Here is a 23,531-nt window from a genome sequence, read left to right as displayed (position 1 = left end):
GATTGCAATTATAAAACAATCACTTGTCCGGCTAGGCGGCTCCCGGTCGCCACCTTAACGGCTGGCCATTATTTTGGGGCGGCGGCCACGCAAATTGTGCTTACTTAATAAGTCGTACAACCTGCTAATGTGAGCAATTTACCAAAGGAACGCGCTGCGCCAGCTACCGTAGCCAGCCGCATGCACAAGCACATGCATCAGCCTGGCTCTGGGTCTGGGTCTGGTCTAAACTGCGGGCCGTCCTCGCGCATGCGCAAAGCGCGATTGCAATCAGCAGTAGCCAGGCAAAGGACAGGCTGTGGCTGTGGCTGTAGCTGTGGCCAAGACCGATCGCTCCACCAAGTGTGTGAGTGCGCACAATGAAAAGGTGCGAGCTTAAAGAATTTATGGGCCAGCCCGGAGACGTCGATAAGCCGGCGTAAGAAGTGTAAGGGGCGTGCGCGCGGCAGCCATAGCCGCAACAGCACGAAAAACAAAGTCGCTTGGACAGCGCACCTAATTATTATAAATAAACCAATCGAACAATAAAGATCTGCTGCCCAACTTTCCACGAACTGTGCCCAGTTGCCCATAAGAACTTAATCGCAAATGAGATTCAGCGAGGAAGGAGCAGCGACTGAGAGAGAGAGAGAGAGCGAGAGAGAGAGAGAGAGCGAGATAGACTGGCAACGCCATCGATAACACAATCGATGATGAGGCCGCTGCTGCAATTGCCCCAAAAAGAGGCTGCCTAACAAGCGCTTGCCACGGCGACGGTGACGAGGCAGCGGCCCGCTGGATTAATCGCTGACATGGGCCATGGACTGCAGCTCCGAGCTGAGCCCCAGATAACGCGCTGACGTAGTTAAACATATTGTAATTGCTGAGCTGCGATCTGTTGATGCTGCTGCTGCTGCTGCTGCTGCCGTTTGCCAAAACGGGTTTCACAGTGGAGCCAGAGCCGAGGGGCCCGGAGCCTGGTCATTGTTTGCCCTGGCCACTGTATCGCTGGCTCACCATCAGATTACCACTCTATGTGCAGACAAAGGCACAGGCACTGGCAAAGGCGCAGCAGCTCGGCAATCAATAAGTGGAAGGCGTCGCGACATTGTCGTCCTCCTCGTGGTTGGGGCCTTTGATTTTTGTGGATCAGCCTCTGTGCAGCCGAGCACACAGCACAGTAGCCGTTCGATAATTTGCTACGGCATTCCAAGTGTATGTCTCCTTATCCCGCATGTCAATCAAGCTCCTAATTATTCTTTGAATGCAAAAGATAATTGGCGATTCGCTTGCCACGGCCACGGTCGACGATATCAATTTCAATATACAACAACAACAACAACAACAACAACAACAACAACAACGACGACGACGACAACGACAACAATAACACACGAAGCCGACCGATCACAAGGACCTGTGACAGTTATTCTTTTCTCTCCTTCTTTTTTTGGCAATTATGACAAACAATGAGGCCCAGTGGAGCAGCAGCCGCAGCAGCTCTGACGGATGCTTAATCAACACAGCTAAAATCCAATTAAGTCAATGAAGAGCAGCCACAACAACCAGAAGCCGACTGCCGCAATAACTCTGACAACTTACTGCCAAGTGTCGGGCCAAGAGAGATGCTAGTTGAGTTACGTATTCATAATTCCTGAGATATTATGATCATCGCTCTATCATACTCGTTCCACAAGTGAAATGGCTATATTAGCTCGATGATGTATGTATATTTATTGAACGTTTTTGCAGAAGCTGCACACTTGAAATTTGCCATAGATGTCTTTTGAAGTATTCTGGTTTTCTTGATATGCCTGAAATAAGAATCCTTATGCTCATAAGAACACACACGTGTCTTTTAGGCTATGACTTCGGAATGTACAAATATTCCTACTGCTTACTAAATTATATATACTGCTTATTAAATTATATATACTGGTTATTAAATTATATATATTATGAATAATTGGAAAAATCACATTTTGCAATTGAAATTGAAACTTTTAATAATTGTTTCTCAACTTAGATTTTTTTGTTTTATTTAAACAGAAGTAGTCACATCTTTGCTTGGATTCGTAAAAAAAATAAAAATAAAAATAAATAAATAAAAAAAAAAAAAAAAAAAAAAAAAAAAAAAACTAAAGACGAACAATAGTCAGGCTCCCTCACAAATGTTTAAAGAGAAAAGTTTGATATTGGAGTAAACTATCGAGTCTTAGAGTTTTATTGAGTTACGCTTTTTTTATATTTATTATTTATTTATTAAATTTGAAAATAAATAATAAAAATTAATTTTTATATATAAGAGCTGTTAAGTAGAGAGAGTTTGGCAGATTCGACTTTAATAATAATATTTCATGAAATATAAACTCAAATAAGTTCAAACATTTTCAGTTAATGTGTTTAACTCATTTTTAGACAACGATTTAGTAACTACTATAAACTCAGTATATATATACTTATAAATACTATAATTATACCAGTTCAAATTTAATTATTCAATGTTATCTGTGATTCGACTCACTTGATTTGTATAATTATTTAATTTGAAAATCATCTATCTGAGTGTTGTTGAGCTGTTCTGTCCATTCTGATCACGATTCTCATGATATACCATTGTCGATTCCAGTCAGCGCTGAGTGGCTCTAGCACACTCATACCCACATTAGTCGAGCGGGTAAAGCCCCTTATTCATTTTAGCGCAAGCATTATCATAAAGTTAATACGCCAGCCAGCCTGGGCAGAGCAGCCACAGAAGCTGGAGCAGCTAATTCATTTGGCATCCCAGCAGGTTGCCAGTCGTCGTTGCTATCTATGAGTGGTAATCATGCTGAGAACGCGTTGCACTCGTTCACGTTCCCGTTCACGTTCACGTTCACATGCGCATATGGTGCGAGCTGTGTATGTGTGTGTGAGTGTAGAAGATAGTCCTGGCAATTCGGCGAAGTGCAGTCAGCGATCGCAGCACATAGCTTCAAGTGTAATGAAATCACACATGGACAGGCCGAGAGCATACGATATGGAAGCGGAGACAGAGGGCAGGAGATGCTGTATGGAAGATGGAAGGGGAACAGTTGAATAGGCAGGTGCAGAGGCTGTGGTTGGGACTGGGACTGGGGCTGGGGGGCCACAATCGACACTTTGTACGTTACTTTTGCAGTTGTGTAAACCGATTGGCGCGTTAATCAACGTACAAATTTCCTACTTATATGGCCAGCGAATTAAATCGTTCCCTCGAGATCAGCGACTGGCTAGCCGGCTGGCCAGGCTGGCAGCTATTGACAGCTGGCGATTAGAACTGGAGCGATAAATTATACAATTGCCATGCGTGAGACCTGAGCGCTGGCTGCTTTCAGGCGAAGAGACACGGGAACAGGTCCCCAGCTCATCGCCTCTGACAATTACACTGATTATATTAAATATATGAGGACCATATATGGGCCACAGCCACGCTGCCATGGGAGTGTTAACTGTTTGCCAGCCATGGCCATAAGGAAAATCTAATTTGCTGTAATGCAATTTGCTGCGCCGCCAACTATGCAACATGAAGAAAATGCAAAAAGCCAAACGCAAAGCTATGTAAATTACTTAGCGTTGGTTACCTGGGCACCCCGAGCAAATAACAAATAAAAAATACACAAATATTTATATACACACATATAAACGGAGCCCTACATATTTCTTTGTTCAAGCGAAAAATCAATTAAGTTGCAGTTGAACCTTTGAGCTGAGCACTAAACAATTGCGCATAATTACGAACGGCAGCTCAGCTGCAACTGCATTGCCTCAATTTGTGCATTTGAATAGAAGTGGGCAACCAGAACATGAATAGCAAATCGACTCGTAATGCTAAAAAGTGAATGACCCCGCCGTCCAGCAAACAAATTCCTTAGAATGTTTGCTGACTAACGAGCTAAGCCAAGTAAAGTTCACGAAATGCAGTATTTCGGATTTATGGGAGTCACGTGAGCAGACATATGTAACTGTTTAGCTCTATTTTATTTTACTCAATTTTTGTATTTATAGTGCTGTACAAATCCATTAAATATAGGGGTTAGCTAATTACTTTTCAGTTTAGATATAACATATTTCTAATAGTGAAGAATTTGCTGATTTGCTTATGCAAAAGGGATAGAGACCAAGGGGAAAAAAATTCTTTTATGGCATATACGACAATCATGGGTAAATAGGGGATAGAAATAGGTGTATGTCAAAGAAATGCAGTTAGTGCACTTTTTCATATTCAAATAGAATACAATAAAATGCAAATGCAAACACAATACGCATTGAATAAACTTTTCAAATTAATTACAAATGCAAAAATTGACATTACAATTACCTTAATTTGATTACTTTATCGGACATTACAACCATATATAGTATATTGCTTTTAATGTAAGCAAAGACTTGTAGCAAGCTTTGTATAGTGCAAATAGATTCAGATATTTTCAACTTTGGCATACCATTTTACCCATTTTACAAAATTGTTTACAAGCGCATAGGTAGATCAATGCCTGCGCATGGCATTGTTGCATAAGAATGTTTTGCGGAACTCATAATAAAAAGTTCACTTTATGCAGAGTCCCGAAGAATGTGTGTACGAATGGAAACTAATTGCTGGTGAGCTATAAGAATTTTCTCAAAAGTTGTTGTTATCTAGTAGGCGACTTATTCCCTACACACTATAATTACAACAGGAAAAAATTATAAATTTTAAGTACAATCAGACAACACAATATATTTATATATTAATGTATATGTTTATAAACTGTAAATAGATTGCTGCTAATGCTTAAGTATATAATTGTCTTGCAGGAAAATTTTTGAAATTATATTGTTTACGCGCCAAATGAAACAATCAGCTGATTATCACTCTGGCAACGCTATATTGCGTGGTAGCAGTGCTGCAGGTCGCCGGGTAGCTATCGATAGTACAAACGATATCGACACTGATATCGGAAGAAACGCTCGCGAATTGCTCTAAAGAAGTAAAGGAAAGGAAAAACAAAAATCTCAATTTAATTGTGAAAAAAAACTTTGCTACTGCGTTTAAATCGATTTTTTTGGTGTACAAAACAATTGTAAGTAGTGCGCCAGATCAACGGAAGCCGTAATGAATGTAGATTAGTGCAATCGCTCTAAGCCCTCAACGTTCACCTTCACTACCAATTGCCGCCCTACCCCTCCTTCCAATATAAAATATAATTTTGACGCACACCAACAGCTTACAAAAACACACCAATAACACTTGCACACGATTCTTTTCGCTTTGCGAAATCCAAGACGAAGGCCAACGCCAGCCGATTAACCAAGCAGCCGAGCGAGCAACCAAAACACAAAACTCGCAAAAAGCAAACAGCAACAATAACAATAATAACAACAACAGCAACAACGATAATAACAAGAACAACAAATGCGTGCGACGCTTAGAAGTTGATATTAAATTAGTGAATCGCAAGCAATAGCAAACGCAATTTGTCAAGTCACGCCGCGTCAGCTATAGTTACAGCCTAACGATGTCCATAAGGACGCAGGTGCTCGGGTTGGTGGACGTCATGATGCGTGTCCCGCCCATCATAGTCATCGATGAGATACTCAAAATCGGAATGGGAGTGCCCATACAGCTCGGCGCGAGCAAAGCCTACACAGTGGAAAGTGACGCTATCAAATCCAGCCAGCCCGATGCCAGCCACAGCGCAGATACATTCGCCACCCTCAAGGCATTCTTTGGCATTGGCAGCGAAGACTCAGCCACCACCTCCAGCCCCATCAGCCACAGAAACCAAGCGATCCTCGAACACACCATAGAGAATGCATCCAAATCAGCGCAAGCCAGCGGCATGCTTAGCAATAATTTCAACAATATAATGGATGAGCTGGCAAACGACAGCCTGCTGGCCAATATGCTGAGCATAACGACAGTGAAATTCGTCGTCTGTTTACTAGGTAAGTGTGCTGAATGGGCCATTCACCGCAATCGCTTATCACCCCACAACTGTTTTGAATTTATTGTACTTTACACCCTGTCTGGCACTTGCAGGTTTCTTATGTGCGACTTGCATCTTTATGTTGTGGACGCGGCACTTGGTGATGGTATATATGTTTCTAACGTCGCTGGGACTCACCTTTCTGTCGTACTGGTCCAATGTGAGCGCACTGGAGCTGATGGAGCACAGTCCGTGCATACTGGAAGATCTGTTATCCCTGAACACAACCAGACTGCTGGATTCGGGCGGAGTTATAATGTCGCTAGCGCCACATTTAATCGCTCAGTGGGTTATGGGCATGCTCTTCGCCTATATTCATTTGGGCCCACGGTTCGGGCTACTCCAGAAGTCCATGCCCATCATATTTACTAGTCCCATCCTGCTTGCCATGCTGCCACTTCCACCGAGCATAGTGGACAAACTTCCCGTGGTTGCGGGCCTCACGCCCATCATACTAACCAAAATCACGCTTATGCAAAGTGCTATGGAAGCAAGCAGAACTGTGTACAATGGATACCAATACGCAATGAATTTTGTATCCAACTTTGGACTTTCGGCTCTCATTGAGAACGAGTGGCAGCGACTTAATGTGCCCAATGTCTTGCGAGTATTTTGGGCTCTCAGGTATGTAGCTGAATACAAGATATGTAAAGTATTTAGGTATATATTATTTTATTGGTATTTTGTATATATTATAATATATCAGCTCAATCCTATACATAAGCGAATAACTATGGCTACATATGGAATATTTGAATCAAACTGTATAAACAAAGATAAAAGTTATTTAACTAACTTTGATTACTCAAGCATTAACATTTAGCGAAACAATACTTGTATTCTAAGTCATGAAATTGGTTTGCTTAGTGATAATATTAGTATTTGCCCGAAGCAATTTAAGTATATACTATATACATATCATTAAATACATTTATTGATCTATTTGTAATATTCTCATGCAAGTTTGTTTCAACAACTTTCCTTACAGAATCTTGAAAGGTGGCTATACATTGCTTACAGCCGAGTCGGATGTGCCTTTGCAGCTATTTCCTGCAATGGAGAAGCTGCTGGTTGATGGCTGTGAAACCCTAACAGCTGTACTGGGCATGACTGGCGTCATCTCGATGATATGCCACTACATAGGGCGAAGCTTTCAATGGTATCTGTTGACGTATGACAACGACGAGGAGAAATCGCTGGGCACCGTGTCGGCAGTGCTCTTTTATATACTCGCCCTGCAGACTGGACTCACATCGCTCGCGCCGGACAAGCGCTTTGTCCGTTTGTGTCGCAATTTGTGCCTCTTGGTCACAGCGCTCCTGCACTTCCTCCATAACATTGTGTCGCCCATTCTGATGTCGCTGAGTGCAGCACGGAATCCATCACGCAAACGACACGTGCGCGCTTTGTCCGTCTGCGCATTCCTCATTCTAATGCCCCTCGGGCTTCTCTACTATTTATGGACGCATCACTCGCCCTCCACTTGGCTACTGGCAGTGACGGCTTTCTCCGTGGAGGTCATAGTCAAGGTGCGTGCAAGATATTTATACCCACATTTGCAATACCAAGGCTTAAATCCTATGTCTCCTGACAGGTGCTTGTTTCGCTGGCCACCTATACGCTCTTTTTGCTAGACGCCCGGCGTCAGTTCTTCTGGGAGAAACTGGACGACTATCTATACTATGTGCGTGCCTTTGGCAACTCGGTGGAGTTTTGCTTTGGCATTTTGCTCTTCATCAATGGTGCCTGGATCCTGATCTTCGAATCGGGTAAGTGTTCTGTCGCACAGATTGGCCTTGCCGTCGAATTACATTAACACAATCAGTGACAAAGCATTCAAATTTATATAAATGTATATATATGTTTATGTAAATGTATGTATGCATATTGTATAAGTTTACTCTGTGAGTTGCGAATGCTTGTGGCAGAGTTTTTTGTTTCGTGTGCATGTAATTTTATTATTTGGTTGATTTTGTGTATCGATAATTATAACTTGATAGCCCAAAATGCTACAGGCGGCGCCATTAGGGCGATCATGATGTGCATTCATGCCTACTTCAATATCTGGTGCGAGGCACGTGCCGGCTGGTCGGTGTTCATGAAGAGACGCTCAGCGGTCCACAAGATATCTGCATTGCCGGAGGCAACTCCTGCCCAGCTGCAGGCCTTTGACGATGTCTGTGCCATCTGTTATCAGGTGAGCTCAAGAGCTGTTATTCGTTTCTCAGAAGCATCTATAAATAATTTGCGTATTCCAGGAAATGTACTCGGCAAAGATAACGCGTTGCCGTCACTTCTTCCACGGAGTTTGCCTGCGCAAGTGGCTCTATGTGCAGGACCGCTGTCCGCTGTGTCACGAAATAATGATGTATACCGACAAAGCCGAGGAGAATACGCAAGAAGCGGACATGGCAGCAGCTCAGCAAGCAGAGGAGCCCATACACTTATACCCAAGAGACGTGAGTGCAGCTGTGGGAGCTAATAATTCATTCATATTTAAACCATTATCCCTTATGTTCTGACAAATGTAATATTTACCATAGGAGGCAAATAATGCTGGAGGGGCGCGTCATTCGCCCGAACGTGCTGCCGAAGCTGCTCCAGAGAGTGGTGCAGCGGGGAGCAGTGCAACTCCTGCCTCGTCGAATGTCGATGATGCGACAGCCAATTCAACGAATGAAACAGCCGCAGAGACACGACCTGTTGCGGTCAATAGCGGCAGCCATAGCAGCAGCAACAGCAGCTATATTCCAGCTTCTGGTCAGCCGCCGCCACCAACGGCTACTTCGGCGGCCGCTGTGGCTACTGCTGCGGCAAGCAATACGACGCACATATTTCGGTTATCGCAGGAGCAGCAGTGAATAATTTTTTTTTTTTCGCTATTTGTAATCTTTACTGATTTAAACTGTTCTATGTGTTAGTGTACTTATGTAAGAATGCGAAACTCTTAAGCAAAACTATGACGTGCTTATTAATTGCTTCGAAAACTTATTTCTATACACTACGCCAACACCTCGTCATCTTACCTGATCACCCACACGCACACACACACGCATACATCAAAAAGCGCATTAAGTTGTTCGGCTTGAATTCAACACTAAACTAAATTATAATCATAATGCATATAAGTTCATACCCTTGTATATGAATACGCCGAATGAAACGTGAACTCAATCACAGATCTTTGTACATTAAGTTTATGGTAAAAAGTTGACCCAAATATGTTGAACGGCTAGTTTTAAGTTAACAGTGAAATGGTGTTAAACAAAAACGAAAAAAGAGAAGAAAAGAAAGAAAAAAAAAATCAAAAACAGCAGAAAAATAAATGCGGTGAAGTCTGAAAATGATTTAATCAAGTACCAAGTAAAAAATACAAACAAAACTAGTTAACAAAACGCGAAATAATTTGTAATTTACAAGAATTAAAATTAGCAAATCTATATTAATTTAATTTAATTAAACGAAAAAAAGCGGATAAAATACAGTACAATTGTAAGCAATAAACATTTGCTGCTTAATTTGACCAATGCCTGTGGAAATTTGAGCTGTCTTCGAAATAGGCCAGCGGGGTTTCCATACTGTTTTAGTTAATTTAAACATCCTAGATTTTGCTTTCGGCGAAACCATAGCTCACTGAGAAAGTAACTAATTGGATCAAAACTTGTTAGGCAGGTTATGTATAAAAAGTCAGCAATTTGTATCAAATTTGTATATAAAACATATGCATATGTAACTTAATGTCAAGTATTTTGTAATGCAACATGTTAACCAAAATACAAATTGCCTTAAATCGAACAAAATTGTTTCTTATATTTGCAATAGGAACAACTGTTTCCTTTGGCTTAGCTGCTTGCCTTTCGGCTCAGTTTGGCACGGATAACTAGGATACCAACAGTTTAACAATTAACGACGATTAGATACAGAGCAGGGAGTTTAGTTGAAAATCAAGTCGTTGTAGTTACGCAAGAGATGATATGGCGAGACCCGACAGCAGGTGGTAGTGCGCACCACTGTGGTGCGATCGGCACGCTCAAAGTTGGCCTTCACGGTTTCGTAGTAACGGCCATCGCTGCGAGATAATTTGGGTCAATTAACAAAATTCTTTCAGTTCGATTTCATTCATACCTCAAGACCATGCAGCGAAGCTTGAGACACTTGACGCGCAGTATATCGATTGCCTTCTGGCTCTTGTCGGAGAATCGCAAGTTGTCCGGATCCCAACGTAGCTCCAGACGCTCCAGATTGCCGCAGTTGGTGGCAATTGTGTCCATCAGCTGATCCACGTGTATATTGACGCCCAGCTTCTCGGCCGTACCCATTACGATTATTCTGTGTAGCATCAAATCTTAGTATGTGTACTGATCATTTGCCAATTAATACCCAACTCACTTGCAGTTGCCCAACATGGGGAGTATGCTCATCCAGAGCTGGTCCGTAATGTGGGGCATGCCGGACAGACAGCAGGCGCTCAGCTGGTGACCGTGGCGCTGCAGAAACTTGAGCATACCCTCGTCTGTGATGTTGTCCGAGGAGTCCAAGTCCAAGGAGCTGAGGGATCTGGTGGGGTAAGTTGATAAGTCATTGAATGTGATAAGTTACGCTAAGGCTTTGACCTGGTATTGCCCTGCTCCATCCATTGCTTCAATACGGTATCATTGAATCCATTGATTTGGCCAGCCGAGAGGAACTTCAGACTGGGTATACGAGTCAGCATGTCCACCAGGCACTCGGTGGTCAAGTCGGTGGCCGTTATATCCAGCTCCTGCAGTGCGCACTTATCCCATTCCACTTGCATCACAAACTCTGACTTCAGGCTGGTGCCATTCATCAGCAGGCAGGTCAAGCGCTTGGAGCGCTGCACCAAAGTCTTCAGCGTGGACCCGGTCACCTTGTTGCAGAAGTTTACCGCTAGGCACTCCAGCTGTATGCAATTGGAGCTGAAGGCATCAATGTGCGAGTCGTCTATGAAATTGATGCCATACAGGTTGATTACACGCAAATTGGGCGTGGCCGATTTAAGTTTGTGCACATTGATGACCTCATAGATTTCCTCCTCCTCTTCCTCGCACTTCTCGTAGGTGCCAACCAGGTGGAGCACTTCCAGGCCGTTGATAAAGTTGTAGATCTTGCGCATAAAGCCCTCCATGAAGATCACCTCCGACAGGCAGATGCACATGTAGCGCAGCTTCGTAGGAAACGCCTGCATCTCGCTGAAGTCATGCAGCTGCATGGCTACGCACGGTAAAAGAGATTAGTTATTAGTTAGTGACGAAACGACTCAACTACTTACCAGTTGAGAAGTCCAGCAGCATGTGGGTTAGATTGGGACATTTAGCCGAGAGCTCGTGGAGCACCGTATGCGTGATCAGCTCGATGGGCAGCTCGATGTAGCGCAGCGTTGGCCCGAATCTCACCGAAATGAGAGAGAGCAGCATTTCCAGAGAGCCAACGTGCAGCCCCGATACCTCCGGACGCAGCGAAACATTCTTCCACAGACGCGTATCGTAGGCGATCTTTCGCCAGCGACGACAGATGCGGGCCAGACGACAAATCTCCCGATGCGACAGATACGAAAATATATGCAACAGCACCTTGTCGGGCAGCTTCTCAATTGTCTGTGGGAGAAACAAATCACATATGTATATATTAACCTGATCGATCCATCGATATCTGGATGGCTTCTTCCGATCTGTTAGCTACCGTATCTGCAAAGGGACTACGCATGGTGCCATCGGACAGGTACACCTGGGAGGCCTCTACGGCCAGCTGGCCCCAAATATCGGTCGAAATATCCATTGCTCTATATAGTATAGATGCTTATATAAAAGAAATATGCGAGTGCGAGCGAAACGCGCGTTGTCGAGCACCTTCAACGTCTGTCTATCTGAATTTCTGAATTAGCTGTGGCTACTTGCCGCTACTGCGAGGAATCTCCAAAAAGCCCACAAACATTTGACAAACTCGCTGCCAGGCAGCCAGGCAGCTAAAGAGAAGCACTATCGATCGAGATCCTATTTATAGATGAGCGCTAGTAATGTTCAGAGCAACCAAAACAACAAAATGCCAAGAATTTCTAGAGCAGATCATTGCGTTTTGGTGGTCAAAAGAGCGAAAAACTCTGGGCTAGATGAACAGCTGATGGGGTAGGCAGTAGACCGACCATATACCTAGCTCTTAAGTCTTGTATATAACATACATACATATGCATTTATATATGTATATACTGTGTACATAAAATGTATACAAACTGTGTATGCATCTCATACTACGCAAACGATTTAATTTGTTTTGTTTACTGCATGTTTTTTTTTTTTTTTTTTGTTGAGAGGGGAATTTCTTAGCGGTACTCACCAGACGCGTCTTGACCACCGTCTCATCTCGTCCAATCGCCTGGGATGAGGTTTGCGCTGCCAAAACGTTCCAATTATCCATAATGACTTTCTAATACTTAAAAAAGACTTGCGTGCGCTAATCTGGCTGATTGTTGCGGGGCTGGCACTCTAAGATCTATTGTCTGTATAGTATATGGGCGTGTATATGGGCAGGCATCGGCTTGTGTCGGTGTATTTATTGTTGCTATAAGTAGCCAAGGAATTCATTCATCAATAATGTTGATAATGCAAATTAATCATTACTCTATACTACGTATACTTAACTTAATGGCTCTATGGTCTCGAGATACCCTGGGGAATACATGCTTCTCGATATTGCAATATAAATGGATTACTAAAACTAATATAAATGAAGTTACTAAAAAGCAGTGCTTTACCAACAAAATTAAGTGATAATAAATGGATCATATTATAAACAGAATTTTTTAAATTAAATTTTTTTTTTGCCTATTCTTTATTAAAGTACTTAAAAATGTCTTAAAAAGTATTTATTTTTATATATGTAAATTTAAATATATATACAAGTTATATATGATTTATTTTTATTTTTATTTATCTCATATATATATATTTTTTTTTAATAATTTCAAACTATTTTTTCTTTTTAATCTAATATCATAGAAAGCAATTTGTTGCTCAGTCTATAATATACTTATTGTACTATACTTGTACAAAGGAAAAAGAAACTTGAGTCCCATGAGTTTTTCTGAATTGCACTCATAGGATTCATGTTTTCTCGTACAAACTATAAGCATAATCTCTAATGGCTCAGAAATAGATTTTTTTTTTTAAGTGCATAGATATTGCTAGACATCACTATGGTACTACGGCTATCCAAAGCATTGATTACAAAATATATTATACAGTATTTACCCATTTTTTGTTAGAATTTATTAAAGGTCGTTTAGTACAATCTTTGAATGTAAAGATGTTTATAAATTAATTATGTTAATTAAGAACAAAATGTAGTTGACGTCTTCTACAATGACAACAGAGTCAATGCGTAATCATCTTGTATTTTACGTACAGTAGAAAATTAGACGAAATTTGTTAGTACTTATAATTTTATAATGTTCTGGGAAGATGGCAGACGGATTTGTTCTACCTTATGGGCTATTTATAGGCAATTGTTGGTCTGCAATGAAAATTATTTGCGGCTGCAATTTTGCAATTTCAGCAATTGCATGCACTTTCGTAACGTCCACAGTTGAAAGCACTCTTTATATTGGATAATTGTCACTTTTGATTTCACTTAGGATCTGCCTAGTACTAGCGACTAGTTGTTAGTCTATGTATTAGATAAATACTTTAAGTGTTTGGCTTTAATTGTATCTCTGGCTGAATTTCACTCGAATTTGTTCCGCGTAGTTGAGAGTTCTACAGCGCTCATGCAACTGAGATCAGGCGTCCGCGAAAAATGGTTTTTGCCAAAATGAACATGGCCCAGTCATGGCGGCCAGCCAGTACAGTATATGGTACGGAGCAGGATGAAACAGCATGGGGCGGGCCGCTGGTGTGTGCGCGTCATTTGTTGTGGCCGGCAGATGCTTGGCAGGCTGTCTAAGTGATGGCGCCTGGCCAAGAATCAGGCATCTTTGTTGTTGTCATACACCTTTCATTCATATTATGCAAATACAAATTCTTACACGGTGCTTTCTTAGTCATGTCGCGTCATTTCAAATAGTAACGAACAGAACTGCCAAGTTGGTTTTTACTCATAACGCATGAGGCAGCTCCATACACACAAACAGTGTTGCCAGATTAGCTATTTAATAGCATTTTTAGCTATTTTTGAACCCTAAATGCTATGAAAATTTTGAATATGCTATTAGCTATAAATTTAGCTATTTTACAAACGAATAGTTTGAATTTGATTTTAGTATTTAAAGCAAAAAAAAAAAAACATTTTTCGATTAAGTCCCAAATTGTACGTAATGATGTGCGCGATACCACCACCACGACTTTATCGTACTTATAACATCAGTTGTGAATTTACACCATCGCTAATTATTCTTGACGCGCTTCTTGGCATTAATTGTATGTGATGGATAAAAAATATAAGCAGAAATTTCGTGATTCCTGGAAAACAATCACCGAATTTAAGAATTGGATTAAGGAGGATGAGTCGGACAACAGGCGGACGTATTGTATATACTGCAAATGCAGTGTTTTTGCCAAATTGCACGATATTAAAATGCATGCCGCGACAAAAAAAACATAAAACTGCGATTGGCGTCTTTGGGCAAAAAATTTAAACATTTTCCATGATTTCATTTAAACATGATTCCAGTTAATCAAAAATATAATTCTGATGATGATTTGGATGTGGATCAAATTGTAACATTATTAAATAACATTTAAAAATAAAATTTAAAGTAAATGCATAATGCATAAAGGTTTCAGCTATTTTGTAAGCTATTTTAAAATTTGTTTAGCTATTTTCAGCTATTTTTTAGAGACGATTTTGCTATTTTTATGTCTCAAAACCTGGCAACACTGCACACAAATGCTCGCCTGCTCTCGCGCTCTTACCATGTGCCTGTTCATTCTCACTCTCTCTCTCTCTCTATCTCTCACTTCCAGCGCTCGTTCTGATCGGAGCCAAAACAAGACTAGATTCAGTTGTTTTATTGCTGCGCGCGCAGACGGTTGGTTGTTCGGTAAACGTAAAGTGTCTGTCGACGTAGGTGTGCCAGCTTAGTGCGCTTGTGTAAGTGTATGTGTCAGCAAACTGTTCCTGCCGATAAGCTTACATTTCTGCTAAAGTTTGTTGGTTTCGCCTTTTGTTTATTTATATTTTCATTGATGAAAATAAAAAAAGTTCTAATTTATTAAAAACTGAGCAACGGCTGCAACGGCATTACAAATGTTTGTTTATATTTGGTACAGTGCAGCAAATGCACTTGTATTTGCGTGTGACGCCCAAGAGCGCGTGAGAGAGCGAGTGCGTGAGAGAGAGTGCAATAAGAGCTGCGCTGGTGTGCGTTGCTCAGCGACGCCGACTTCGCAGTTAGCAGCGCAGTTCGCCCAAAGACCAACAAATGCAAATAATAAAATAATAAACAAATTTCAAGAAATTATTTCATGTGTGTCATTAATTAATTAATATTAAATTTCAAGCAGCCCCCACCCATTCCTTAAAAAGATGTCGTACGGAGCGGAACGAGCGCTCTCCTATTTATATCCCTTTATCATTGGGGCGTCGCTGATCTGCTGCATTACCTCAGCAGTGGCCTGGACGCATTGGCGCTATGTGCTCAACGCTTGCCCAGATACCAATTGCGGCTGTGTGCTGCACGGCCGCAGCACCTATAACAGCTTCGAAGGTGGCAATATTGCATATTGCCACTACGCCACCTATGGACTGCTTCTGCCCCTGGTCTTTGCCGTGGTGCTAGGCATCTATCATTGCTATCGCATGTGCATCGGCAAGGGACAGCGCAAGGCGGGCACCACAACAATTAGACAACGGTAAGTGCCGCACAATTCTAAGCAGACGGAGGTCATGCGGGTTAATCGCCAGACACAGCATCTTGCGACACTCGCAAGGCTGGCCTAATTAAGCCTTATGCTAATGTGTGCCGCAAATGGAAGATGACCGAAGCAAATGCGAGACTTTGCACCAATTCAATTAAATTTTTAAGTGTTTATTACTCATGCGTTGTTCTGTTTCCGCTCTTCCGCCTCTTGCAGCTCCGGCGACATGGTTGTGGTAACCACGGAGTCCGAACTATCTTCAGACGGCCTCTCCCCTTACTACTGTAGGTATTATCTCTGCCCAGTCAGCGATTCGATTAATTGGTGTGCTTTCTTATCTAGGGCTACCTGCCACGGTTATATCGGTCATTATGGCCATTTACCAGCTGATCTATGCTGCCGTTTTTACCGATGGATTCGAAGTCACCTGCAAACAGTATCGCGAGTCCTTGCTGAAGGAAATTCAAGGCGTTGGCAACATAGTGCCCGTGATCAAGGCCCGTTTGTCCTGTGCAGCTGTGTTTGATTTTATGGACTTTCTCGTGGAGAGCATATCATATGAGCGTCGTCGCTATGGACGTATCAACACGGCTGCTTGTTTGTACTTCACCCTCGTTCTAGCCTGGCTTACCCTATTCGGTTGGATAATCATAAGTGTGATCAATATTGTAAACTTACGCCGCACACGCTCGGCTCGAGTTTAAATTGCGAAAAATGACAACGAAACGAGACAAATTTCTCAGCACGATTATTTTAACATTTTATCATACAAAGCACATTCCGCGCCACTTATTTATTAGATCTTAATATATAACGTCCACGGCTTTAGCCGCCATTTACGCCTTGTACAAATAAAAGTATGAACAATTTACATTTAAAATAAATCGATTTTGTAGTAATTGGGAATTTTAGGCGCGCTATATTAATCGATATATTCAGAAGTAATTTGAACATTAAGTCTGGCTACGTTGAATATTAACGGGTTTATTCATATCCAAAGCAAATGAAGGAATATAATACTAATAAAATCACTAAATTGTAATTATGTGTCAAAAGCCTTGTATAATAATAAAAAATTAATAACATTCATGAATGTAGGGTACGTAAAGTATTCCAACAAGCGAAATTTTGTACTCGATAGTTGGCAGCACCGTGTATAGTAGCAAAAACATCGATAGCGTATTTATATCGAACATATCTTCGATTGTACTGCTGACGTGCCGCAACCGAATTTGTTTACGCATATAAAGTGCAAAATTGTCCGAAATCTCAATATGCTTGATATACAAACACATATGGTAAGTGAAATATAGTGCTCTCGGCTTCTATCACTTAAGCTATTTGAAATTCTTAGGACTTTGTTGGCCAGGCCAAAGCTGAACGCTGGTCCCGTATTATCATAACACTCTTTGGAGTAATTGGTCTCATTTATGGGGCCGTGGTGCAGCAGTTCTCCCAAACTGTTTACGTGCTGGGTGTTGGCTTCCTGATATCTTCACTGGTCAGTGGTTTCCCAATATTACCATTTATGTTAATTAATAGCTTATATACTCCATCACTCGCTTAGATAACGATTCCCCCATGGTCCATCTATCGCAGAAACCCGCTCAAGTGGCAGAAGCCGGTAAACACTGAGCAGAAGCAAGTGACAAGTGATTCCAGCGATGAAGGCAAAAAGAAAAAGAAATAGTTGTAGCTATATAATTATAAATAAATAAAACTTCAGTTGTAGACATATGAATGGAAGTAACTTCAGTAAATCGTAATTCCACTTTAATAAATATTGACAGAAATTTGTGCTTAAATTGGACGACGATACGATATCAGGTCGTTGTGATCGTAGTACTTGTGTATGAGATCGTACATACTGGAAAAGAAATACAACAGATTGTCGTACTGCCCGTTATATGGCGATTCGGGTTCTTCACAATCCGCGGGCGCCACCACCGTGAGCGGCGCTGCCAGCAGATGGAAGCCCTCGGTAATCTCGAGATTGTCCAGGCCTCGATAGGCCGCATTGAGGCCCCATGCATTCACGTGCATCTCCAGCACAAACTGATGAATGGCCTCGATGGTAGCCAGATACCAACGAGGACTGCCTCGCTGATGCCGCCAGAACTGCGACAAGCGATTCTGGAGTACCACAGTGCGCAGAGCTCGCACACGCTCATCTGCATAGATGCTGCGACTCTGGTTCCAGGTGCTGTCAATGAATACGGCTCGGCGTACGGGTAGATTGCCGAAGGTATAGCACCTGGGGCTTTGTGTCGGTTCCGTTTCACCAACAATCTCATCCATGCGGCGTCGCAGCATTGTGCCCATGTGATGGCCCTTGGGCAGGCCGTAATTGTCATCGATGTTTAGGCGGACGTCACGCTCGAAGAGCTGCGGCACCGTGAGACTCGTGGCACTGGGAAAGATGAGCACCACTCCATCCTCCTGCCTGTAATCGGGTATATCGGGATAGGTGTGGATGCGGACATTGTGGGGAGCCAATACTGCTGCATGCGCTGCTGTGCTTTTGCCATCAATCTCCTTCTTGTGCTTGATGATGTCTATTTGCAGGGGCAGCTCGACCAATGGCAGCAGGTTAACCAATTTGCCAACTGGGACGTAGCAATTGTAGCAAAAGAATTTGCGGGACCGATTGCAGTGGCGGCAACTGTGGCGGCCCTCGATTGTGTCCAGCACCGAGTTATCCGCAATGCGCATGTTGACGAACGGATACTTGCGTGGTTGTCCCTTTGCGGCGACGGGATGTGTCATCGTCGCGGTCAGGTGATCCTTGCACAAATACGCTTAAAGCAGTATCCAAAGGAATTCTTCAGAAGCAGAAGAAATTTTGATGGTGTTGCCATATGATTATATGAATGCTTGTGTGCTTGTTTGCACATCTGTTTGAAAGAGTCTGGCAGCACCAAAAGTGCTGCCCAAGTGCTGCATGCAGGTAAAAGCTGCTTGCAATATCACTCTGTGGAGCGCTAAAATAATAATTTGAATTGAATCAGAAAGTAGTTATATTTCATATATAATTTTATTTGCCATCAGAATTTTAATTCTCTTACGATTTAAACAAATTTTGCACAGCGTATAAAACCATCGCTGCTTGCAATATACACACAATTGTCGGAGCCACAACAAATAGAATTCACACAACTGCCCACATCCACTTCGCCGAGAGGCGTTGGCTGCTTTGCCGCCAAGTTTGTCCAGCCTTTGACCTTGTTGTCATAGCCACCGGAGTACAGGTGATCCTCATCGCCGCATATACTATTCACAATCATGTCATGGCATTGCTGCGATTCGGATAACAATCAGAACGGCCCAAAGAACTTGAGATATGCTGGACTCACCGGCAAATGCCACACTTGGGAGAACTTGTGCTGTGGCAGATTATTGATCAGCTGCAAGCCCATGCCAGTGCGATCGGGAAATGCTAAATAGGTTCGTTTCTCCTCAACCAGTGGGCCGAGCAGTGTGAGAGGCGACTTTCCTGGTATGACCATCTTGTTGCTATACTTACCCGACTTGCCCTCGACTATGACTGAGATAACCACATCCAAGTCGCGCACTGTGTAAATGAGCTGCTGCTCCCCGGCTAGTGATTTGACCTCCTCAACCAGGTTGTACTTGAAGAGCATGCGATCGTTACTCCAGGTGGTGACCACGCCCTTGTCGTCGCCCGTATAGAGCACTGGTCCGGCACAGTACATGGCCTGGATGGCATCGTCGCAGCGGAACAGCTCCTGCACGGAGGCATCCTCGTACGGCGGCAACGTGTACTTAACTTGGCCATCACAGCTGCTCGAGTACAGCTTGCCCTGCTCATTTACGGCCATGCAATAAATGTACGCATCGTGGGCATTCAGAGTGCGCAGCAGCTGCAGCGACGCTGACCAAACCTGCGGAGGGGCGACAGCTGAGTGGATGAGCGCACTAAACCTAACCGAGGGGCTAATTGAGTAATTACACGTATTTTGCCATCAGCTCCGCCGGAGAAGAGCTGATTATCGAAGTACGCCACACAGGTGGCGTCGCCCTCGTGTGGCTCCGAAGAGGTGAACTCGATGCGAGCGTCGGGCATCTGGCGAGCGATTCGAAACAAAACTGGCCAAACATGAACCAGCACGATTAGTGCGACCCACCAAATAGCAAACTCTATATACATATATGCGTCTATATAGGCACCGCTCTCTGGCGGCTATTTATAAATATGAAAATCGTACACTGCCCGTGAGAAGTAAACGCACCAAGTTCCATTTTTATACATATATTTTTAAAACACTTTAGTTTCACAATTGAATTTGCAATTATTTAGTTTTCAGCAAGTAAATACATAGAAATAAGTACATTTATGTATATATATATATTTATATATAATATTAGTCGAGATTGCATTTCTTTCGCATTGCCTTAAACCAAAGGTCGCAATTAACTGTTAACTAATGGAACTAAAAACTGGATTCAATTCCCTTTGACCAGGTATCACAAAAGTAGCTTTAACTCAAACACATGGAAACCATATATACGTACGAAACTTAACTTAATACGTGTTTTCGCTATATGTATTCAATATGCAATTCTCTACATTTGACTTTCTGGAATTTTCTTTCATTTCTTGTTTATTATTTTCATTTTAATTTTTATTTTTTGCAGATTGTCATTAAGCAGACAATTAAATTATGAACTTTTATTCTAATTTTAGTTTCATGACGAAATTGATTTCCATTTTTTATTCCATTTACGCGTCTAACACAAAGTGATCTTGTTTTCTTAATTTTTTATTTTTTTTTTATTATTTTTTTTTTTATAGATGTTTGATTATGCATAAACCGACATTTTGTCAGCCTAACTTATTTTTTATTTCGAACTGTCACAAGGTATTCTATAAAGTGACCAAGCAAGAGAGATACTACTTCCGATCGATTCATTTCAGCAGTTGACTAAGTGATCGATAACAGTTGTCCTAATTATACGCTAGCAGGTTTACTACTTTACCAAAGCTAAAGTTCATCTTTCGAGACGCAATCGCTGGAATAGCCTCTCACATATAGAATAGAATCATTTAAAACTCAGCCTTACGCTTGAAGCGCTGCAAGCAGCGATAGGCCTTTTAATGATATGATATTCCGAATAAAAGAAAATCGAAGTTCGCGTAATATCTTACTTGGCTTTTGATTTATTACACTTGATTTATCTATGGTCACCCTGCACATTTATATTCCATTTCAATTTCTCGAATACCTTTAACTAATAATATTGATCGGCAATTGCGTTTAGTTTTTTGATAGTTTGTTTAAAATTTAACACGTTGTTGAATCTTTAGTTTTATATATATATTATTCTTATCATGGATATTGTAAGCATTTATAGGGGAAGGTCTTTTTTTATAGAACCCAATTCGCCTCTTAGTTATAATTCTCGCCTTGCGTATTTTCTAGTGGCTCGTGCAGTTCGCTTCGATTTGCAGAATCGTTTTTACTTAGGCTAGGGACATAGATTTACGTAAATATATATGTATATATTTAGAAATATATTTATGTGCATACAGCTAATAGACACACATTCGTCATTGATATATAGCTAGCCAGAGCTTACTTAACTATGGTATAATACACACAATAAATAAAATACGTATACAGAATAAACACACATTTGAGTATTGCTTAGCTCTCGGACCTTAACTAAGATGTTTTTGCGCTTGAGTAGAGCTTTAATCTGGTATTTGATTCGAGCGCATTGAATATCACTTGCACCGACATCCGCATTCAGCATACTGAGATGCCCATAACCTCTGGGCATTAGACATAGTAGGCATTGTAGGGATTGCGCTTCTCCAAACAGGGCAGCACGCACTCGAGCGTATTGCGGAAGGCGTCGCGAAAGTCCCGATTGAAATAGGCGTAGATGAGCGGATTGAGTGTTGAGTTAAAGTAGCCAATCCAGAAGAGCACCACGACAACCACATCCGGGCAGGGGCAAGCGGCGCCACACAGCGACGTGATAACATACCTGATATAAACATAATCACACATACATATTGAGAGAGAGAGAGGGAGAGAGAGAGAGAGAGAAAGAGAGAGAGAGGGAGGTAGATGTAATGCCCTGGGCATTGCTTACCATAGGAAAAAGGGCAGCCAGCACAGCAGAAAGACGCCCATTATGATGCCCAAAGTGCGGGCGGCCTTGTGCTCGGCCTTCCAACCTTTCGCGGGTCGCACCGAGCCGCCTGTTCGGGTCAGATAAAGAGAGATGAGATGAGATGATGAGATTTCGATGAGAGTTACAAAGCTGATAAGCTAAATTTGAACTTTGGCACAGAATTAGGACCGTTGCTGCAGCTGCACAAATTCTGTTCAATGTTGTTTCACTAGCTGTGTGTGTGTGTGGGTGTGTGTGTGTGTGTGTGAATACTTTGAATGCCTCATATGCCAAGGCGTGTTGTGCCATGTGTGACGGTTCATGTTTAACTTTGACATTAATATTGCTGCTGTAGTTGCTTGTCGCAGTTGTTGTTGTTGTTGTTATTATTCTTGCTGTTGATGTTGCTGTTGTTGTTGTTGTTGTTTCGATAATAAACACAATCCAGCACCGAGTTTTTACCCCAACTTTGGTTCGGCGCCATTTAACCAGACGAGAGTAATCGAGATTTTGTGTGTGTGTGTGTGTGTGTGTGTAGAAGAAGTAATAAAAGCAAAGCAAACAATTGAAATCCTACAGTGCTTGAATAGATACAAGCACCCACACAAGCAAACACCAACACACACACACCCACACATACCCACACATACCCACACCCACCAACACTTAGATTCGCACACGTACCAAATATAAACAAAAACAGCATTGAAAAGTGAAAGTACATAAACAAAATGAAACAAAATCCGACGGACAAACAGACAAACGGTAAGCAACAGGAAATGGCAAACAAGTTGACGACCTTATCGCCCGAAATGATAATGTAAAGAAATAGGCAAACGTTGGCTGGGAAAGCAAAAGAAAATGCACGTGCATAACGGTGGCAATTATGTACAGCATCAAGCAGCACCGAAAAGGACCTCAAGCAAACAATATAAAAAGACGGCATTCGCCGGTTAGTGTTAAATGTATAGGTATTTCTTTCCATTATAGCTGTTGATACTTTAATTTCGTAAAACTATAAAATATAAGTTATTTTGTTACTTATATACAGAGCGTTGCTTTTAGATATCTTTGACAATATTTTAGAATTATATACAAGGTGCGCAGACTATGTAAGCTCTGTACAATGAGTTCCTGACCAGCTGTCCTCATGAACTCATGCTAGGGACTTGATGTTTGGATGATATATAGTGTGTTTGGATATTTATGTATATATTTAGAAGCACATCTATATACAATGTAAGCTGATATAAGTAAACTGTTTTATCATCGATTTAAATATTATATACATGTTTTTTATATTTCGTACTTAAGTAGTCTTTATCTCGTATAGTTCTAGAGATCTAAAATCAGCAAGTTCTTAGCATGGACTTACAGTGCTAGGTACGTCTATTGAGCTTTTTAATATGTCGTGGTAAATTCGAAAACAGGACTAGACGTTCTTATATATTTTTAAAATTTTTTTATAAATATTTCTTTTCTATTCTACATAGATAAACGCTGTCTATGATTATGCATTATATTGTTTTAATTATAGAAAATTAAGTGCTCAACA

At 41.7% G+C, this 23,531-nt stretch overlaps 7 protein-coding genes across 28 annotated transcripts in view; 3 read left to right on the top strand and 4 right to left on the bottom strand.

The window, feature by feature from the left end:
• The first annotated feature begins 4,649 nt into the window (after positions 1-4,649).
• On the top strand, positions 4,650-8,923 carry Trc8 (TRC8 ring finger protein). Of its 4 annotated transcripts, none has more exons than XM_018000294.2 (8): positions 4,650-4,732; positions 4,795-5,925; positions 6,020-6,590; positions 6,955-7,495; positions 7,561-7,735; positions 7,967-8,163; positions 8,225-8,425; positions 8,510-8,923. In XM_018000294.2, exons 2-8 carry the CDS (start codon positions 5,496-5,498, stop codon positions 8,825-8,827), a joined length of 2,433 nt encoding a protein of 810 aa, XP_017855783.1. In that variant the 5' UTR covers positions 4,650-4,732; positions 4,795-5,495; the 3' UTR covers positions 8,828-8,923. The 4 variants fall into 4 exon arrangements, with proteins under 4 accessions (XP_017855783.1, XP_089318237.1, XP_017855784.1 ...); XM_089462111.1 differs by having other exon boundaries at positions 4,669-5,060; positions 5,263-5,925; XM_018000295.2 differs by having other exon boundaries at positions 4,669-5,060; positions 5,204-5,925.
• FipoQ (F-box/LRR-repeat protein FipoQ) lies at positions 8,849-13,820 on the bottom strand. Of its 3 annotated transcripts, none has more exons than XM_089462112.1 (7): positions 13,666-13,820; positions 12,318-12,542; positions 11,257-11,581; positions 10,580-11,198; positions 10,356-10,523; positions 10,092-10,295; positions 8,849-10,035 (listed from the first exon to the last, which is right to left on the bottom strand). In XM_089462112.1, exons 2-7 carry the CDS (start codon positions 12,396-12,398, stop codon positions 9,900-9,902), a joined length of 1,533 nt encoding a protein of 510 aa, XP_089318238.1. In that variant the 5' UTR covers positions 12,399-12,542; positions 13,666-13,820; the 3' UTR covers positions 8,849-9,899. The 3 variants fall into 3 exon arrangements, with proteins under 3 accessions (XP_089318238.1, XP_017855789.1, XP_017855788.1); XM_018000300.2 differs by having other exon boundaries at positions 13,464-13,767; XM_018000299.2 differs by lacking the exons at positions 12,318-12,542; positions 13,666-13,820 and adding an exon at positions 11,667-12,014.
• Positions 13,821-14,910: 1,090 nt separating this feature from the next.
• LOC108609301 (uncharacterized) lies at positions 14,911-16,719 on the top strand. Of its 3 annotated transcripts, none has more exons than XM_018001059.2 (4): positions 14,911-15,068; positions 15,482-15,829; positions 16,052-16,119; positions 16,178-16,719. In XM_018001059.2, exons 2-4 carry the CDS (start codon positions 15,504-15,506, stop codon positions 16,537-16,539), a joined length of 756 nt encoding a protein of 251 aa, XP_017856548.1. In that variant the 5' UTR covers positions 14,911-15,068; positions 15,482-15,503; the 3' UTR covers positions 16,540-16,719. The 3 variants fall into 3 exon arrangements, with proteins under 3 accessions (XP_017856548.1, XP_017856549.1, XP_017856550.1); XM_018001060.2 differs by having other exon boundaries at positions 14,930-15,074; XM_018001061.2 differs by having other exon boundaries at positions 14,976-15,068; positions 15,479-15,829.
• A 255-nt stretch (positions 16,720-16,974) lies between these two features.
• On the top strand, positions 16,975-17,640 carry Spase12 (Signal peptidase complex subunit Spase12). Its single transcript, XM_018000975.2, has 3 exons — positions 16,975-17,133; positions 17,190-17,336; positions 17,403-17,640. Exons 1-3 carry the CDS (start codon positions 17,110-17,112, stop codon positions 17,523-17,525), a joined length of 294 nt encoding a protein of 97 aa, XP_017856464.1. The 5' UTR covers positions 16,975-17,109; the 3' UTR covers positions 17,526-17,640.
• Positions 17,562-18,716, bottom strand: LOC108609232 (tRNA-uridine aminocarboxypropyltransferase 1). The gene has a single exon (XM_018000973.2). The coding sequence runs from the start codon at positions 18,599-18,601 to the stop codon at positions 17,636-17,638; it is 966 nt and encodes a 321-aa protein (XP_017856462.1). The 5' UTR covers positions 18,602-18,716; the 3' UTR covers positions 17,562-17,635.
• A 134-nt stretch (positions 18,717-18,850) lies between these two features.
• On the bottom strand, positions 18,851-19,968 carry LOC108609211 (uncharacterized). The gene is made up of 3 exons (XM_018000950.2): positions 19,806-19,968; positions 19,189-19,737; positions 18,851-19,131 (listed from the first exon to the last, which is right to left on the bottom strand). Exons 1-3 carry the CDS (start codon positions 19,917-19,919, stop codon positions 18,904-18,906), a joined length of 891 nt encoding a protein of 296 aa, XP_017856439.1. The 5' UTR covers positions 19,920-19,968; the 3' UTR covers positions 18,851-18,903.
• Positions 19,969-20,089: 121 nt separating this feature from the next.
• The window catches only part of Octbeta3R (Octopamine beta3 receptor), a 47,043-nt gene continuing 43,601 nt past the window's right edge, over positions 20,090-23,531 (bottom strand). For all 15 annotated transcript variants that reach the window (XM_089462109.1, XM_089462093.1, XM_089462094.1 and 12 more), the window contains 2 exons: positions 21,956-22,064; positions 20,090-21,847 (listed from right to left, as the gene is read on the bottom strand). In XM_089462109.1, the coding sequence (XP_089318235.1) occupies positions 21,637-21,847; positions 21,956-22,064 (320 nt within the window). In that variant the 3' untranslated portion in view covers positions 20,090-21,636. The remainder of the gene's footprint in view (positions 21,848-21,955; positions 22,065-23,531) is intronic.

Source organism: Drosophila arizonae, chromosome 2, assembly GCF_054131065.1.
Source record: "Drosophila arizonae isolate 15081-1271.41 chromosome 2, UAZ_ARI_1.0, whole genome shotgun sequence".
NCBI lineage: Eukaryota > Metazoa > Arthropoda > Insecta > Diptera > Drosophilidae > Drosophila > Drosophila arizonae.
The sequence above is the reverse complement of the archived record's forward strand: the minus strand, read 5'-3'. Positions and strand labels throughout refer to the sequence as shown.